Raw genomic sequence first — 20,426 nt, 5'->3', positions numbered from 1 at the left:
TGGAGATCAGTTGTAATAGAAGGAGATCTCCAGATAGTACCTGGAGTTTGGCAACCCTAACAATTTAGCCAGTAATTGAACCTAATGAGTTTATAAGTTTTGTGTAAATGAATTCTGTGGCTTTCTTTTTCCCGTTCTTGTTTCCAATATCTGTTGTTTTGTATCTGGGTTTCAGTAACGATTTTACTCAATATTCTGAAGCTGGTTTAAGAATGCCAACTCCTATCATGGCTTCCAGGGTATGCCTGGTCTAAAACTGTATATCTGGCTATTCGATATATAATTTGTATCTCAAAAACTAGTTGCTTGTGACAAAGGGAAATAAATGCATACCAGTATCATGGCCCTGACCTGGATCGCTCAGGCAAGTCTGATCTCATTAGATCTTGGAAACTGGTTAGTATTTGGATAGAAAACCACCAAGGAAGTCAAGGGGTTGGTATGAAAAGGCTGGCAGTGGCAAACCACTTCTGAACATCTCTTGCCTTGAAAACCCTAGAGCATCATCATAAATTGGCTGTGGGTTGACTTGAAGTTTTAAAATAACATAACTTTTAAAAATCAGAAATGTCAACCCAGCAAAATACAAACGTTGACATATGAATAAAATTAAATCTTTGTTTTATCAGTGTACAAGCCTTTTCTACCCTTACACTATTATAGAATCATCCGTTAAACTAGATTAATATATTTTGATAGACTTATGTTTTTGCTCCCACCAGAAAAGGCAGCAATAAAGGCAACCATGATCTATTTTTAAATGTATGTTCAATTGTATCACTTAGGGATGATTCATGCAACCATTGTTACATTGTGGAATCGTGAAGGATTTCAGTGTGCAGAAACACTCTTGTAAATGTTCCAACACGTTCTAGTTCAACCTGTCTTCAGAAATTCTCAAGGTATGGTGATCTGGACAAAGGTTCGCAAGATTGGTCCCACAAGTCAAAATCACTGAAAGGGTCACTGTGTTAATAAAGGTAAAGGTAGTCCCCTGAAGAAGAAGAAGAGTTGGTTTCTATATGCAGCTTTCTCCTCCACTTAAGGAAGAATCCAACTGGCTTGCAATCACCTTCCCTTCTCCTCCCCACAACAGACACCCTGTGAGGTAGGTAGGGGCTGAGAGAGCTCTAAGGGAACTAGCCCAAGGTCACCCAGCTGGCTTCATGTGGAGGAGTGGAGAATCAAACCCGGTTCTCCAGATTACTGACCCAAGGAGTGATGTCACAAAATACTGACATGCAAAAATAGGGTTGACAACCTCCAGGTGGCACCTGGAGATCTGCCGCTATTACAGTTGATCTCCAGGTGACCAAGATCAGTTCCCCTGGAGAAAATGGCTGCTTTGGATATTTCCCAACATAGAGCTGGCAATCCTATGTAAAAATGATTATGTGAACAACTTTTGCCTGTTCTTTGTTTGTCCTGCCTTATTTCCATATGGAGGTCCCCAGTCTTTGCTTCTAAGTAGGGTTGCCAGGCAGGTCAGGTTGGGAGGGCTGGGGGGGGGGGCAGCACCTCAGGAGAAAACTTAAAAAGAAAATAAGCCCTTGTCTATTTACAGAAAATTCTGAATCTCACTCATTTTTACAAGTTGGTTTTTACCCTCACCTCTAACTGCACCCAAAGCGGCTTACAACAGTTATTAAAAGCACTACAATAAGAAGAGTGAAAACAGTACAACTAATTCATATTGTTTTAATATCATATCAACATCCCGCTGGGCTATAATAGCTTGCTTTTAAATGCCAGCTCAGTTACAGGTAAAGCTGCAGCCATCCAGGATTTATTTCTGGATGAGAGAGTTGATCTGGCTTGTATCGTATCACTGAGACCTGGAGGGAGGAATTAACCTCTCCCAATTGTGCCCCTGGGGTACTCAGTGGTGCATCAGTACAGGCCTGATGGGCGGGGAGGTGTTGTTGCCGTAGTCTATCAGGATTCTGTCCCCCTGGCTCAATGCCCTATCCAGGATTCTGCCAGATGTGAGAGTGTATATCTAGTGTAGGGGGTGTAAGAAATCACCAGTTTAAGAGTATGCTTCCCATTGCTGGTGTCTCTTCTGCATTTTGGTCAGCCATGAAGGAAAAATACTTTATTGAGGTTCTCAGAAAATATATTGACTGTAACAACTTGTTGAATTGGTCATCAGATATGCTCCTTCAGAAGCATGTTAGGATTACCACCAGTAGCATAACTCCGGTTGGTCTCCCATTGCTGCTGTCCTGGGATGCAGAAGGACACATGCACACTCACACACACACACCATATACAAGCACAGACATGCTCGCAAGGAGATGGCAGATTGTATCAATGAGATGAGTCCGGTTGCTAAGGTAACCAGCATGAATGAACATAGGAAGGTAACTGTGGAGACTGTGAATGGGAAATGGCCAGTTGCTATGGCGATCCAGGAAATAGGAAGAGCCCCTCTGGAGTGACAGAAGCAGGCTCATCACCAGGCAGCAGCACTTTTCATATTGATGGGGGGAGGGTGGAAGAAGGGTCAGAGTTGTTACACTTGGGGTGATAGGACTAAGTATGTATGAAGCCACTTGGGGTACTTGTAAGACCAGAGCAGCTACTACAGGTACATGGTTGAGGAAAACAAGATTACAAGACCTCCCCCGTATGAAAATGGCAATCAGAAGTTGTGCTTGGAGAATCAAGTGAAATAGAATATCATGTGCAGTTGATAAGGCACATGTATGTGGCAACCACTGGTCAGATCTAGACAGCAGAGTAGGAAGGAAGACAGAAAATGAGGGTCCCATAATGGTAGTGTGCAGGAAAGGGTACATGGAGTGTCGATAAGCAAGCAGAGTTGTGTTGGAATCGTGCTAATATATCTGTCTGATCGGGTAACAGGGCATGTTGCTTAGGCAACGGAGCTGAGAAGCTATATACTCTGTTGGCATTCAGCCATTGGTCTGCTGCAAGTCACCAGACCACTGACTCAGCAGATCAATCATCAGATCCAGCTAGTGCAATCTGTAAGATGTATAATAGCAGTGGTTCTCATCTCTAGTCTGTGTGACGGTATAGAGTCATTTCCTTTTTTCCATTTCTTTCTGCCCATACCTGCAAGTCAGAGAGGCATGACAGATGTGGATGCAGGAGACCAAGATGCCTACGATTTTACCAAATTCTAGTGGACAAATTGACTCAATAAAGGAAGCCACAGCCTTCAGTTTGCAAGATCTGAGCAAGGCTGTCAAAGATAGGACATTTTGGAGGACTTTCATTCATAGGGTCGCCATGAGTCGGAAGCGACTTGACAGCACTTAACACACACACACAGTGGAACAAATATGTTATAATGAGGTCTAGCAGGGAAAGCTGAAAAGTAGATTCTTCTATTAATTTAGGGGGGGTAGGGGATTAGGGGTATGGAAATTAAGTCTAATGAGTTAAAGCAAGGGATGCTGGGAGCTAGTAGTTGTAACATTTCCTCTGGAAACAATCACCTAGCATGAGATAGTCCAAGCACATAGTTGGATTCGCCAAGGAGAATATATTCCAAAAACATTTGATACTGGAGCTTGTCACAGTTACATGTGAACTTGCTTCTAGATGATGTAAAAAGGTAAAGGTAAATGTCCCTTGTGCAAACACCGGGTCATTCCTGACCCATGGGGTGATGTCACATACTGACGTTTACTAGGCAGACTTTGTTTACGGGGTGGTTTGCCAGGGCCTTCCCCAGTCATCTTCCCTTTACCCCCAGCAAGCTGGGTACTCATTTTACCAACCTCGGAAGGATGGAAGGCTGAGTCAACCTTGAGCCGGCTACCTGAAACCAACTCCTGTCGAGATTGAACTCAGGTCGTGAGCAGAGCTTGGACTGCAGTCCTGCAGCTTACCACTCTGCGCCACGGGGCTCCTTCTAGATGGTGTAGTATTGGTTTAATGTATATAACTCGATTCTGATATGGCATCAGTATGGGCATTTGCTTTTACGATGCCCATCAGAACTGAATAGAAGCTACTGTCATGTGTCTGTGTACGTTTTCGTTGATGTTGAAAAATGTCTTCTGTTTTTTGATGGTTTTTGGCATTCATTGTAAACACATTCCCCTTGGCTCAGTACTGTTCTTCTCTGTGCCATTTTACTTCCTCTTCTTCACCGTCATTGGTCTCATTTTCCCACGCTACCATTTACTTGTATTGACTGCGGAATCTCTTATGAGTTTGTCAAAGATGCCACAATGCTGTGTGTCATGCAGTGATGTGACGGGATATCCATAAACAAAATAATGTGTGTCACCAAAGCCAGTTGGGATTAATGGTAATGTGGACAAATGAGACCAAGAGAGAGAGGGCAAAGACAGAGAAGGAAAAAATGGCACAGAAGAGAACGAGCAGCCAGACGGGCTCCAAACAGCTTTCAAATAGTGCATGTGCATAACGAGGTGAGCAGGTTTTTCCTAATTTGTTCAGCTTTATTCAGTGTGTTAGAAATTAGAAATTATTTGGCATGGTCTAAGCATCCTCTATCTATCTACTCGCTTGTTAGAACGGAAATTAACCCCGACAGCGGAGGACAGTGGTTAATCTACCAGGCCCTCAGCTACCACAAGCCAGAAAGCCTTCAGATGGCACCTTTTTTTCTCCCTGGCCTGCTCTGCAGTCTGTCCACAGATATGTTGCCATGACTCTGCTCTGATGGTGTTCCATGACCCAGGGTTTCATGGCTATGTGGGTCTCTCTCCTTACCTCATTAAAAGGTAAAGGTCCCCCGTGCAAGCACCGGGTCATTCCTGACCCATGGGGTGACGTCACATCCTGACGTTTACTAGGCAGACTTTGTTTATGGGGTGGTTTGCCAGTGCCTTCCCCAGTCATCTCCCCTTTACCCCCAGCAAGCTGGGTAGTCATTTTACCGACCTCAGAAGGATGGAAGGCTGAGTCAACCTTGAGCTGGCTACCTGAAACCGACTCCCGTCGGGATCGAACTCAGGTTGTGAGCAGAGCTTGGACGGCAGTACTGCAGCTTACCACTCTGCGCCACAGGGCTTTCCTTACCTCATTAGGGTGATCAAAAGCCCTGGTAGGGTTGCCATCCATTCTGATATATAATTTTTGACTCTAGGACTCTGAGAATTATTCAGCTGTGTAGTTCTCTTCTCTATATTTGTTTCACATCATAGTGTTTTGGTTACATTTGGGCAACTGTGGAAATTAATGACAAGTACAAAAGTTCTGCCGCACAATGTGCAATCATGCCTTTTTTTAAAAAACTGTTCAGTATAATGGCTATTGTGGCTGAATTTGGACATTTATACAGCTTCTGCTTAAACAAGGACAAACCCCCCCCCCTCAGAGCCACTGCAAATGCCTTGTTTTTAATTGTGAGGAGAACAAAGGTGGCAGGACATCCATGCAAATATTCTTTTTGTAGGGGGGAGGAGGAGGAGGAAGAAGAATTGGTTTTTATATGCCAACTTTCTCTGCCACTTAAGGGAGACTCAAACCGGCTTACAATCACCTTCCCTTCCCCTCCCCACAACAGACACCCCGTGAGGTAGGAGAGGCTGAGAGAGCTGTGACTAGCCCAAGGTCACCCAGCTGGCTTCGTGTGTAGGAGTGGGGAAACAAATCCAGTTCACCAGATTAGCCTCCGCCGCTCATGTGGAGGAGAATCAAACCCGGTTCTCCAGATCAGACTCCAACACTCTTAACCACTACACCATGCACATTCCCCTCTTTTAATGTTCAGTCCATGGCAACATAATTCTGGGCTACATCATTCCTACACAGATTCCTGTGGGATTTCATTATGGGAGACCATGAGCTACTACAGAAAGGAAACATGTAACAGTGTAGACAAAGCAGTTCAGGTGAGTATCACTGATGCCTCAATCAGCACTGATCTGCAATGTGTGTAATAGGACAGAAATGCCCCAGAATGTGACTCCACTTATCTATTATCCCTCCAAGATTCAAGTTCCATAATCTTCTCCAAGAAGGTACTATAATGTATTTAATCTTTGGTGTCTTGCCTCTGCACATTCCTTAAAGTACTAGACCCTTTAACCAAAGGTTTAAAATTTATGGTGGGTATTTCTGGGAATCCAGATCTCATCTTTTAGTGTCATACAGGTTGTTCATCCCTTATCCAGACATCAAATATCCGGACTGACGGGAAAACCGGACCCTTTGAGATGACATGCAGGCAGATCTGCGCAGCCCAGCCTCTACTGACTTCTGAGAGGCTAGTGGTGCGGATCTGACTTGCAACAATGCTGCCCGGCCTTTTCGAAGTCTGGAGAGGCCGGGCGGAGTGGCCGCAAGTCAGATCAAACTTTGACTGTGGCGGGGAGGGAAGCTAAACTGAAGTCCAGGCTTGCTCACAGAGTTTCTCTCCCCACCGCAGTCGAACTTCAGATCCAAAATATGGACAGATCCAAAATACAGACCACTTCTGGACCCAAGCTGTCCAGATGTGGGATACTCAACCTGTATATAGCAGATGAGTCAATGGGTTTCTTTTCTTCCTTCTAGCTTGGCCTCAGTTTGTCAATCTAGTCCCTGGATTTTGGAAACAGGTGGTTGGCGAATAGGTTTTCGTACATACTATTATCTCTCTTGCCTTAAAGATAGGCACCTCTTGCAAGCTGTTGCAGTATCGTATAGTGGAAATATGGAGGAATCTGCAAGAAATTTTGGGAAGAAGGAGGAACTCTTTTTATTCCTTCAGGCACATCCCCATTCCTTCCCCTTACAACAGATCCAAGGAAAATCGGATTAGGCTGGAGGAAGCTCTCTCTTCCTTCAGTAGTCCTTTTGGGGACAAAGGAAAGACAAAAATAACTACAGGGGATAGGAATAGGGTTGCCAACCTCCAGGTACTAGCTGGAGATCTGCTATTACAACTGATCTCCAGCCAATAGGGATCAGTTCCCCTGGAGAAAATGGCCACTTTGGCAATTGGACTCTGTGGCATTGAAGTACCTCCCCTCCCCGAACCCTGCCCTCCTCAGGCTCCACCCCAAAAACCTCTTGCCGGTTGCAATGAGGGACCTGGCAACCCTGGATAGGAACTAGGCTCAGAGAGAACTCACAGAAGGGGAACACTGTTTCTGAGCCCAGTTCTTCCCCCAGCCACAGTTGCTTCTGACACCGTAGGAGGCTTCAGCCTCCCTTTGTCTCTGGGACCAGCTCAGAAGAATAGGTGAGGGGGAACTGAGCAGGCACAGTCTGGTGGGTAGGAGGATCTCGAGAAGGCCTGTGCTGCAGTATGAGAGCTCTTGGATGCAGCAGTGGCCCAGAGTTGACTAGTGTAGCAGCTGAGTCAGACGCAAACTGCTTGCTTCCCTCTCAGCCAACACAATTCTCCCCCGGGATGAGGGCTAGAACATGCACATTGCCCTCTGTTGCCAGAGATATTTCCCAGCATCCTGAGGGGAGCACATGGGCAGGCCCCTCCCAGGGCCAGTTTTAGGGTTTGAAAAGGTTGTTCCAACCTTCCAATATTTTTCTGCAAGGTTGGTGGTTCTCTAGCATCCTTAAGCAGTACCTCTCCTACCCTTTCGGCCCTTAGGGGTGTCTTCCGGTGGACATTCCACTATAGAGACAGATGTTTGTAACTTCCCCGAATTTCCTCCTGTGGTTTAAATATATATTCTGTTCTCTCTTGTTCCTTTTGTTGTACACTGCATCTCTTTCCCTCATGCCAGAGGTTTTGGTAATGCATTCAGTTACATACGATTCTATCAGCTGCACTGCAGCTGGTAAGATTTCTGGGAGAGAGTTGCAACCCAAATACGCCCCTTAGTGGGGAGGAACTGTATAAACTGCTCCATCAAAATAAAATCTGCTGCTTTGCTCCAAGGTTCTAAAAGATTCTATGGTGGCACAGGTCATGTATTGTAATACAGATGGTGTCTGTAAATGAGAAGTCTCTGTAAACCAGAAGTCTATGCAATATGGGGCTGAATGGGCTGGATAGCAGCAGGTGCTGAATTCTTCCCCATCCATGTTTTTGTGGTCCAAACTGCTTCTCTGTAACTATTCCTCCCTCCCCCCATGACACTATAACGCAAAAACGCATGAAGCTGCTTTATACTGAATCAGATCCTTGGTCCATCAAAGTCAGTATTGTCTACTCAGACCGGCAGCGGCTCTCCAGGGTCTCAGGCAGAGGTCTTTCACATCACCTACTTGCCTGGTCCCTTTAACTGGAGATGCCGGGGATTGAACCTGGGACCTTCTGCATGCAAAGCAGATGCTCTGCCACTTTTGGGGACAAAAGCATGGTCATGGAAAGGCTTCATCATCCCCTTCTGTCCCACTTACGCTGCACTTTAAATACCCCCTCACTTCATAGGAATTTGGAACAACCAAGTTCCAACACATGTAGCCATAACGTCTAGTTTGTTCTTTCGATTTTATATGGTCTGTAAGCAATTGCTCAGAGTGTGTCCTCTGTGGATGTTTCTTTCCTAAAAGTCCACCTATAGGTTTCTTCTGAGATATCTGAACTGCTCAACATTTCTACCTTAATTGCTTTATAAATTGTTGTTGCAAATATTTCCTTATCCTGATTTGGGTTTTCTTAGGAAGGAACTTGATTTATGAGTTTTATTTTTACCCAGTTGTGCCTGGGGTAAGATGTCATCTGTATAGGATCTTCCCTGTATCTTCTGCTGTTCAGTATCTTCCCTGAACAGCAGCAGTTAAAAATGAAATGCAGAATAATTCTCAGTTGTATGAACACAAAAGAGAAGGGGAGAGAAGGCTAAAAATAAGGGGAGAGAAAGCTAAAAACTAAATGGATATATTACATATAACATGAATGGATAACTGACAAATGGATATTGAATATGCCTTGCTTACTTTATGGTGTGATATACTTGTCAGTGGGTAGATTTATACATTTGCCAGGAACAAAATCTACTGTATAAAGTATCTCATCCAGCTGATGTATAATCAGGGCTCTCATGCTCATCTCACAAGCGAACAATCTATTTTTTGGCACAAAATTTGGCATCTTGAAATTGCAGCTTTCATTTTAAATTGGTGAGTTCCTAACTCTCATGACAGCAGAGAACAGCTTGGAAACATGTGAGTAGTATCTGACAGAAGTGTTCAAGGCTGCCTTGCACCTTACATTTTTGGCATGGAAATTAATTTCCTTGTTGGAAAAGAACGCATGCTTTAACGTGTGTGCAGTTGGCACAATGGATTTTAAAATTTTTTTTGCCTCGGGTATATGCATAAAGTTAGTTTCTGCATGGATACTTGTTTTGATTCAAGCAAGAGCAGAACCTAGTTTTGTTTCAAGCAGGAGCAGAACTTAGAAGGGTGTACCTTTACTTTAGACTGTAGCGTAAGATGCCTATTTCTTTGAGCCTCACACTTCTAACGCCTGTAAGGACATCCATTTAGAAATGTGCTGAGAGAAGCACAGGTGTGTAATACTCTTTGGGGCTCCATTTACACAACTGCTCTGCTTCTAGGTGCAGCTGTTTTCGTTAGTCTGTGACATTTCACCTCCCTAGAATTGCCAGCATTTTTTTCCCCTAACAGGGCTCCATTGCATGGTAAGGAGAAATTTAGCAGGTGATGTTTTTCCAGTTATTCCATCTGTTTTCTAGGGAAAAGCTTCTTCTGATTTTCAGTTCTTCCGCAGCTGATAAAGGCACAGGAGCCCTGCCTGGGTAGGGTGAGGGAGAAGGCTGTCCTAGGTTGTTTATGCATGGGTACTTTCCCTCACGTTCACCCCCGCTTTGTCTCGGTTGTTCCTTGGAGTTATGCATGAGTTTTCCGTCCATTAGAGATTACCTCGCTGCCAGCCCTCACAAATCCCGGGACTTCCCGTTCCTCTGTTAACCCAATTCTTCCCTCTCCCCTGAGCTCAACCTGGGTGAAATCCCCATGCATAAGGCAAAGCGCAGGACACACAAGCTTGGTTTCTCTCACAGCCAATTACAAAGCAGCATGTAAAGAGGCAGGGATTCAAATGCTTCCTGCTTCCTCAGAGCTCTTTCTGAGCTGAAGAAAGGCTTTTAAAAACCGAGGCTTGGATTTCTCCCCTCCCTTTCAAATTGCTCCAATTTTTGTTTTTGTTCTTAAAATGCTTTTTTATGCAACAACTGATTTTTTTTGGGGGGGAGGTTCTCTTGCAGTAAGCTTTACAAAGTAAGCCAATTACAAAGCCACTTTTAAAGGGCGCGGACTTGATTCGAGCTTGAAGTCTGCTCGTGCATAGATTCCCAACAGGAAAGTATGGGTCCAGCGAGCAACAAACCTCAGGTAAAACTCCCATGCATAAATGACCCTAGTTGCATGACTTGTTTTCCACATTGGGTTGTTGGTAGCAGTGAATACTAGAAGCCATCTGCCTGTGAGGTGTGAGTCAAATGATCTACTGTCCAGATGCAGGAAACGTCCATAGGTTGTAGAAAACAACAACAACCATGATCAGAATGGTGACAGCCCTGAGTCAAGGTTTACCTAAATGTTCTAGTGCTACAGGGAGTATACAAGGATTCACCTCTGACCCTTCTGTTCACAATTAAACTCTTGTTTCCATTCAAACAATGACACGACAGGGAAGTCGGAAGCCTCTCCTCCCCGCATACCATGGTCCTCAGCCAAACTGGGCCTCTGCAGTGCTTTAAAAAGCTGCTCTCTGCCTTTGCTGTGTGGATGCAGGGAAAACGAGTTGGGTCCAGGGAACCCAAACCTGACTTGCTAAAAAATGCAACCTGTGGTTTAGGCCTTTAAGATCCAGGTCCAAAGCATGTCTACTCCGAACAGATAAACTGCTGTTCAGAGCTGGTTGAACCAGAATATTTTCCCCTGCCTGCCACAAGAAGCAGCCATATTTTGGCATCAGTGTAAGGCTTTTGTTGTTGTTGTTGTAGTTGTTGTTATCAATTATATAGCACTGTTAATGGCCAAAGAGCTTTAAAAAGCCACAGTCCCCCGCTCCTGAGACCAGTGTGGTTATGCAATCCCTTTTTGTGTACAATCTCAGTACTTTGGGATGAAATGCTATGCATAAGGGCAAAAAGCTAGTTTATTAATTGGGAGGCATATAGATTTCTAGCGCGGGAGCCATTCTTACCACATTTTCCTTATTTGCTAAAGGAAATGTGACAATAACTTCACCTCAAGCTTTTTTTTTCTTCCACAGGGGAAGTTGCTTAACACCAGCCCTGCTATAAATATGCTCCCGATGATCATTGTAAAAAAAAGCTTCTAAAGCTTAGGTGGCCTTGATAATTGTAGTATTAAAAATAGAAAAATTCAAGGCTCCTGAGAAGCAGCTGGTAGATTGTGAATCAAATCTGTGCTTGCTTATTGCTGTGGCTTCAATGTGATATATGCCTCCTTGGCCCAGCCAAATCTTTGGTTGGATGATGGTAGTTCCGTTGGTAGCTCAGTTAAATTTTAAAAGGGCAGATGATTACCTACCACACATTACCTGTATGTTTCTTTTCCCACTCCCCTTTTCCAGTGAAGGGAATATCAGCTCCTGAAGGGGCAGGCTGAATTTGCATTGAAAGAACAGAATGGACTGAAAAGTGTTTTTTAAACAGCATTCCCACAGTAATAATGTTGATGGGCATAATTTTCACTTCAATAACTATAAAATGCATGGGGGAGGGGCAGGTAGGGTCACTGGGCAGGGGGAATGGGGGATTAGAGAAACACCCAAGTATCCAAGGTTACTACTAGCATGCCAAATAATTGGATAATCCATGGCAGGTGGGGTCAGCAGCAAGACGTGTGTCACAGTTCACCAGAATGTTTTTTAAAAAAACACTTTTCACTCCATTCTGTTTTTTCAATGCAAAGAAAAGATCTTGCCTCTGTGGTACATGACCTGATAACATCTGGATTAGATTAGTGCAATACATCCCTTGAAGACTGCCTGGAAGCTACAATTGGTACAGAATGCTGTGGCCAGAGTGTCAATTGGAGTGGGTCGTAGGGACCATATAACTCCAGTCTTGTTCCATCTACACTGACTTCTAATTTGCACCTGGGCTCAATTCAAGTTGCTGGTATTGCTTCTGGATGACCTGGGACCAACATACTTTAAAGATGGACTCCTCCCATATGAACCTTTCCATACATTCTGGTCATTTTTGGAGGCCTGTCATCTGAAGCTAGACGATAGTTTTGTGCTTTGTATAAGATGGAATTCAGAGGATGCGGCTTTTCTCCCTCATGCATGACCAGTTGAACTGGGTTGGTTTCCCCATTCCTACACAAGAAGCCTGCTGGGTGACCTTGGGCTAGTCACAGTTCTTTCTGAACTCTCTCAACCCTCCCTATCTCACAAGGTGTCTGTTGTGGGAAGGGAAGGCAATTGTAAACTGGTATGAGACTAAGAAGAATTGCTTTTTATACCCTGATTTTCTCTACCTTTAAGAGCAACTCCTCTTCTTCTTCCTGCCAAAAATATTTGTGTGTGTGTGTGTGTGTGTAACTGCTAAAAGTGCAGAAGTATCTGGTCACTCTAAGCCATAGGAGTGAACTTCTGTGCAATGTGTGAAATGGGGTTTGTGTATCTCAGTTCAATCTGTAAACCCCAGATGACTCGTTTGCACTCGTGGATCTCACCATAGGGAACACTGGGCAGTTCCGCTTTGCATGTTTCTCCCTCTGTGTGTGTGTGTGTGTGTGCGTAAAGTGTCTTCAGGTCACAGCCAATTTATGGCAATCCTGTAAAAAGGTTTCCGAGGCAAAGAGACGAACAGAGGTGGTTTTCCTTTGCCTGCCTCTTCTTAGTGACCCTGGACTTCCTTGGTGGTCTCCCATCCATGTACTAACCAGGGCTGAGATCTGATGAGCCCTGGGACTCCCATGTTGCAGTAGAAGTGTGGAAAGAAGCCCAGGTCTAAAGCCTTCTTTCCCTGCAGTTTGGGGGCTAGAAAGTAGTCTCTCCCTGGGATAGAACCACATGTGAAATCCTGGACAGATGCTACCTTGTAATGTATTTGCCATAGATTTTTCAAAAGGATTAGGTCATCCTAAAGTTAGTCCAATATCTATCTTCCACTTTGTCTGGGTCTTTGGCATACATGTGTGACTTCCCACTTTAATGATTCATGTGGCCAGAGTAGATAAGTATTTCCTAATCAGAGTTGCTCATGGAGCCTATCTGAGTCAGCTTTTAATTACCATAAGAAAAAGGTAGGCACAAATAAAAATAAAGCTCTAATTCTGGAGCCAAGAAATCTTGCTATAACGCAATTACTATCCTCCAAAATTTCTAAGTTAGGAAAAGGCAAAAAAGTAAATAAATAGAAGAAAAAGTAGATTGCTTCATCAAAAATCAGCAAAAGGATTTAATTTACTAAGAGGATTGTTGCATTTCTATGCAGTGAAAGAAAAAACTCCTGGTGCTTACTTTTATTTCATTGCTAGTAGGGTCTGGAAAGCATTACAGTAAAATGAAGAGATGATGTTAGCGATCATCATCTTATTCTGTAATGCTAAATCAATCACAGAGTCCCTGGGCTCAGTCACAGCTATGGGAAGGGTGGATTAGATTAGCTGGGAGTTGGAGTTGAAGCCGGTTAGGGAGGGTAGTGATTGGTAGCTACAAAAAAAATGAGCCAAAAAATTTATCAACTTCAAATATATAAAGTACTGCTTTATGCAGGGTCTTCTGGGTCTGTGACCGCAGATGGCAGAACAAAAGGGAATGAATTCAGGCTAAGGGGTGGTTTCCACATGCTTCTTGGCCATGCACACTCATGTAGAGAGAAACATTAGTTTGGGCCAAGTTGTACATCCCTGGTCAGCAACTAGTTTTCTTTGATTGCCGTTTCAACATGAGTGAGGGTTAGGGTTAGGCTTCACCACACTTAGGGTTGCCACCAGTGGGGTTTTGGGTGGGCGGGGTTTAGGGAGAGGAGGGACTTCAATGCCATAGAGTCCAATTGCCAAAGCGGCCATTTTCTCCAGGGAAACTGATCTCTATCGGCTGGAGATCGGTTGTAATAGCAGGAGATCTCCAGCTAGTACCTGGAGGTTGGCAACCCTAACCACACTCCATAAAATGCCCTGCCAGTAAATGCATGGGAGGGAAGTCCACAACTGCTTGCATTGCAAAGAAAGACTTGCTGTATCATCAACCAACCCTCCCAGAGAAAACGTTCAGGTAGAATTTCAGGAACACTTTTGTAAGTAGTTTTGAAGTTGAACAAAATTGCCAGGGAAAGTCAGGTCCATCATCTAATGCCCAGCAGTAGTTGGGCCACCTCAGAAATAGTTTATATGATGCTTAATGGCATGGAACAGACATGTATACTCTCATAGAACTACAGTTTTATGATCTTCTCATTTTATGGCTAACTGCGCCATCAATAGCCGTATATGAACCACACGTTATAGATTAAAAGCATCTGTTTTTGGACTGATTTCTCAAATACAGATCAAAATCACTTCAAATATAATGTATTTTTGAATTATTTAATTGTATTCTGATTTGTTTTAATTTCAGTTTAAAATTGCCCATGATCGTAAAGTGTCTTCTGTCTTCATAAACCTTCAACTCCAATAAAACTGGGGATTGCTTAGACACTGGTTAACCATTCCTCATATGAATTCATCTTTGCCATATGAGTAAAATGCAATATAAAGTGGACATTTTACATTTTGAATAATATATAGAAAACTGGACAAGATAGAGGGCAGGGTGTGATTAGCCAGAAACGTTGATTTTAAACATATGTGGTAGTCTTGCCATAACAGATTGTGGTTAAAAATATTTTATTCAGTTTAATGCATTACTAATATATTAATTCATTTTGATTGGATATTTATAGACCAATTCTGATAGCCTGCAGCATTTCACATATGAAAACATGACGTGGTTGTGATACCCCGATTCACATATCATACTATCCAGCCCGCCAGTTAAGATCTGCCTTTAAAACTCTTCTCTCTGTGCCTCTGCCTTCAGAGGGGGGGCAGCTGGCACATAAGGCAGGGCATTATCAGTGGTGGCACCTCCCCTTTGGAGTGCCCTCCCCCTTGAAGCTCTCCCGGTGCCTACTTTACTTTCTCTTAAATGCCAGGCTAAAACACTCCTTGTTTTCCCAATTTTTAATTGGGGGGGGGGCTTTATCTTATCAGCTTTTTAATGGTCTGCTTTAGTTTAATGGATAGTTTTTTACGCTGCTTATGTCCAATGGCTTGTGTTTTAATATTGTGGTTTTTTAATCATAAGCAGCCTTGAACAGGACTCTGAAGAAGCAGCCTACAAATATTCTAAATAAATAAATAAGCCTCCCACCTGCCCACTGTTACATGCTGAATTCATATACTTTGCTTCACTGATTTAAAAATTGAAGGTGTTAGTTCACATCAGTAATACAGTAGAAAAACGTGATGTCCTAAAATAGGTTATTGGTAGTTCAAAATGTATCTCAGTAGCTACAGGGTGTGTAGCGGCAGATGGTGCGCGGCAAGGTGCTTCGGTGTATGTGCACGTATAGTTGCATATCCAGTAGAGAGATATCTATTCTGAAATTTTACTTCTAGAGATTCGGGGAGGGGAGGGCAGCTGAGCTTAGAAGAATGACACGTCCAGCAACCTGCAGTACAATTTTGTAACAAGCCTTACACATCAGACGAAAATAGTGGCAAAAGAGAGAAAGTTATTTACCTGGCACAGATGCTAGAACATATGGCCTCTCTCTGATAAATAGGGGGCGATGAACCGTATGAATAAGCCCCCCCCCCCTCCAATACATAGTGTTATGGGAGCTCTCTAACCAAGGTTCTTCTGATAGTTCAACTGTTAGAGAATTATTAGAGTTTGGGAAATAACAGAAATGTCCATAATAGCTGAATATGTACAAATCTGAAGGCAGAAAACAACGAGAAGATTTTACATCAAATTAGTCGCTTTTTAATGACTTACAAAAACAATGATGAAATCTTGTTTCAAATTTTAGATACCTCTGTTAAGGTCGCCAGGTCCCTCTTCGCCACCAGCGGGAGGTTTTTGGGGCAGATCCTGAGGAGGGTGGGGTTTGGGGAGGGGAGGGGAGTGACTTCAATGCCATAGATTCCAATGGCCAAAGCGGCCATTTTCTCCAGGTAAATTGATCTCTATCAGCTGGAGATCAGATGTAATAGCAGGAGATCTCCAGCTATCACCTGGAGGTTGGCAACCCTACTCTCTATATTCAAATTGCTTATGTTTTATCCTTCTCTCCCACATGCAAAGTCTGTTCTGTACAGTATGGTATAGTCTTTCTGTATGTGTACAGTTTTGCAAAATGTAAAAGAAAAAAAATGTAAAATCCAAAGCGTCACTTCCGTTGCATTACTGATTACAGAAGTCTATTAGTTCCCAATATTCTGTGTTGACCTGAATTAAAACTTTTCAGTTGTGCCTTTTTGAACACACATGAAGCTGCCTTCTACTGAGTTAGACCATTGGTCTATCAAGGTCAGTACTGTCTGCTCTGACTTGCTGTGGCATTCCAGGATCTCAGGTGGAGGACTTTTGTGTCACCTGTAACCTAATCCTTTTAACTGGAGATGCTGTAGCTTAGTGGTGGAGCATCTGCTTGGCATGCAGAAGGTCCCAGGTTCAAACCCTGGCATCTCCAGTTAAAGGGACTAGGCAAGTAAGTGATGTGAAAGATCCCTGCCTGAAACCCTGGAGAGCCACTGCCGGTCTGTGCAGACAATACTGACTTCAATGGACCAAGAGTCTGATTCAGTATAAGGCAGCTTCATGTGTTCATGTGAACCCAGGAACTTCTGCATGCAAAGCAGATATTCTACCACTGCACCACGGCCATCTCACTTTATTAATTGCTATAGAATATGCTACATGGCTTTTCCTGCTTCTTGATAGGGTTGCCAACCTCCAGGTGGTAGCTGGAGATCTCCTGCTATTACAACTGCTATCTCCAGCCAATAGAGATCAGTTCCCCTGGAGAAAATAGCCACCTTGGCAATTGGACTATGGCATTAAAGTCCCTCCCCAAACCCCGCCCTCCTCAGGCTCCGCCCCCAAAACCTCCCGGCGGTGGCGAAGGGGGACATGGCAACCCTACTTCTTGACAACATACAGAATTCAACTTCTTTTACCATTCACAATCTGTTTCCCACCCCCGCTCCAAAATTCATTTAGTAAGCTGAAGTTTTGGCAGGAGAAGAACCTTTGACCTGACCTTTACTTCCATCTGATAACAGTGAAGGAAAAACAAGGGTTTGACTTCCAGTTATTCTCAGACACAAATTATTTCTGCCCATGAACCAATAATCACATATGGATTTGCTGAGTTAAATGATGTGTTGCGCTTATAATTTACAGCAAAGAGAGACAGCTTCCCTCTACTTAAGCATAATGGGCTAATGCCTCCCAGCTGCTATTCTGAGCTAGGGAGAGAGACTGAGGCATTTAAAAAATATATTTTGAGCCTCAGACATCCATTCACATGGATTGTCACCGCTCCTTGTTATTAATTATAAAGCTATGGTCTCCAGCATTTTTAATATGAGGGATCTCATTTCTGGGGTTGATAATCAAATGTGATTTTTCTCCTGTTGATTTTTCTCTCTGGCGTCCTTTTCTTTTTTGCTTGCTTGCCAAGCTAATCAAATAATGATTCATAATTTTCGTATATATTCAAAATAAAGAAACATAAGCACAGGCCTAGTTTTTTTTCCCCTTTGGGGATTGGTCTACACACACATTCCCAGGGTCAAAAGAGACAATGGGCAGTATCCTACATGAGGCTAGAAGACGTTCCTCTAGCCTGAGGAGCCTGAGAGAGCCAGCGTGGTGTAGTGGTTTGGAACAGTGGACTCTGATCTGGAGAACTGGTTTTTATTCCCCACTCCTCCACATGAGTGGTGGAGGCTAATCTGGTGAACTGGGTTGGTTTCCCCACTCCTACACATGAAGCCAGCTGGGTGACCTTGGGCTAGTCACACTCTCTCAGCCCCACCTACCTCACAGGGTGTCTGTTGTGAGGAGGGGAAGGGAAGGTGATTGTCAGCCGGTTTGATTCTTCCTTAAGTGGTAGAGAAAGTCAGCATATAAAATCCAATTCTTCTTTTTCTCCTCCTCCTCCTCCTCTAACTTATGGCTCTTGAGTTGGAGGAAGAGCCATTTATGTTGCAGAAAGGCTCCTGAGGCTAGAGGAAGGCTCCAAACTGCTCAGTGGAGTGGGAGGGCACAGGGCAATGTGTTCTTACAGCAGGGCCATAGTTGGGGGGGAGGCCACCACCGCCCCTGAGGCATGCAGAGAGGGTGGCAGAACTGCCACTCATACAGGAAGAGCGGGCTGGGTAGGAGGGGCAGCTCTGTCGCCCACTCTGCATGCCACAGATGTGGCAGCTGCCCCTACCCCCACCCCCGTTACGGTCCTGTCTTACAGACTCCCGGTCATAGTTTGGATTGCCAATATTTCACTAGCCTCTCACCTGTTCCTTTAATGGGAACCTGAAGTGCAGCAATAGAACAGGCGAAACTAACGAACTTGGAGACCAATTGATGGATAAACTTTACATGCTTTATTTCTTTTCATCAGGCTGCTGTTAAAAACACAAGAGCACAACCAATAAAAGTTGGACTTCTTGGATTTTGCGTTCTTTTATTGCAATTAGTCCTTGGAGTGGTAAATGTAGTTTGTATTGGTGACTGCAGACAGAGAATCGAAAAAAGTGTTACTCCTTGTAATCAGTTCAGATTAAATGGATGATCTTTGTATTCATTCAGAAACAATCTGATTATCCAAGCTTCAAAAGAACAAGGATCCTAAAGTCCTCAACAGTTTGGAGAACCCCCTGATTTTTAGAACACTTTGCCCTCTCAAGTGGGAACAATCTGGATTTCATATGTTTTTATGGGGAAAGCCACATTTCCTCCCTCAATGTTAAAATAATCCAAGTTTTCCGAATCAACACCTTCATTTTCTGTCTTTCTCTTGCAGCATCTTGGCAACAGTCGGCACCGATTTTGACCTGCGGACTCTGCGGGCAGTTCGTGTGCTCCGGCCACTGAAGCTAGTGTCAGGAATCCCAAGTGAGTTACTCCTCAGTTGATGGCAGGCTGAAATACCATATTTAGAATTGCCACCCTACCACCTCCTTATGGGATACAATTTCTACCCTTGGTAGCTTCTTATACCTTTGCCTCTACCCACTGAGAGCCACCTCCCAGACCTGCAGTGTCCCCAAGAACCTAGCGTCTAGACAAAAAATCTGATGTTTTTCCAGAGCCCCAGTTCCCCGTTTTCCCGGTCCTTACAGTCCAAGCTCTGCTCACTACCTAAGTTCGATCCCAACGAAAACTGGTTTCAGGTAGCCGGGTCAAGGTTGACTCAGCCTTCCATCCTGCCGAGGTCGGTAAAATGAGTACCCAGCTTGCTGGGGTTAAAGGGAAGATGACTGGGAAAGGCACTGGCAGACCATCCCGTAAACAAAGTCTGCCTAGTAAATGTCGGGATGTGACATCACCCCATGGGTCAGGAATGACCCGTGCTTGCACAGCGGACTACTTTTACCTTTACATGCAAAAACCAGCCACCCTTCAGTCAAAGGTGTGGCCTTGCAGAAAAATATTTCCAAAGTTTCCTGAGAGCAAAGTCAAGAGCTGGTGGAGTTTCTAAGTTGGAGAGGGTGCATAGAGCCTTACTTGAATGGAAGTTGTCCCAGAACAAGATGTCTGTCCATTTTGACTTTGGAGAGTCCACCTAAATTCAGAACTTAAACCGATTAAGATTCCTCTGGATTGATTTAAATTTATTTTTGCCGATACCGTTCTGTTATTAGGAGGTCTTAATTACAACTTTGACCTCTTTTCCTGATAAGATTGTTCAAGAGTAGAACGAGACATTGATACCACATGCTATGTACAGAATGGGAATGAATTTCCTCTCTCTCTTCTGCATCTACCATTGCTGAATAAGGATTTAGATTGTAACTCCCAAACTGGAAAGTAGGGGATGGGATATTTGCATAGAGCAGAGTGCAGGCCCTCATCCTGCTCCAGTTGAGATTCCACGAGCGTATACATGTTTGTGGGTGCGCTTTCCGATGATCTTGATCGGCCGTCTGTCTTTTCCCTGCAGGTTTACAAGTCGTCCTCAAGTCCATCATGAAGGCCATGATACCTCTGCTACAAATTGGCCTCCTCCTATTTTTTGCAATCCTTATTTTTGCAATCATAGGGTTAGAATTTTATATGGGGAAATTTCACACCACCTGCTTAGACATTCATACAGGTAGGTTAAAAGCATCTGTTGGTATCCACCACCATCCCTTTCACCCCAGCTCAGACAGAGAAGGGTGTGTATGTGTGTGTGTATCTGTTCACATAGGTCATTTATGCATGGCTGTTTCCTCGTGGTCCCCCCGATGACTTCTTCGGGGCTTTGCTTTGATTATGCATCCATTTTCTGGCCATCAGAGGTTGCCTTGCTGTCCCCGAG

General features: G+C 43.9%; 1 protein-coding gene across 1 annotated transcript in view; it reads left to right on the top strand.

The window, feature by feature from the left end:
- The window catches only part of CACNA1A (calcium voltage-gated channel subunit alpha1 A), a 259,565-nt gene that overhangs the window by 63,446 nt on the left and 175,693 nt on the right, over positions 1–20,426 (top strand). Inside the window, exons 4-5 of the mRNA XM_056867234.1 lie at positions 18,927–19,018; positions 20,067–20,219. Of these exons, the coding sequence (XP_056723212.1) occupies positions 18,927–19,018; positions 20,067–20,219 (245 nt within the window). The remainder of the gene's footprint in view (positions 1–18,926; positions 19,019–20,066; positions 20,220–20,426) is intronic.

Source organism: Euleptes europaea, chromosome 1 (genome assembly GCF_029931775.1).
Source record: "Euleptes europaea isolate rEulEur1 chromosome 1, rEulEur1.hap1, whole genome shotgun sequence".
Taxonomy (NCBI): domain Eukaryota; kingdom Metazoa; phylum Chordata; class Lepidosauria; order Squamata; family Sphaerodactylidae; genus Euleptes; species Euleptes europaea.
Note: the sequence above shows the minus strand (reverse complement) of the source record. Positions and strands in the feature narration are given on the sequence as shown.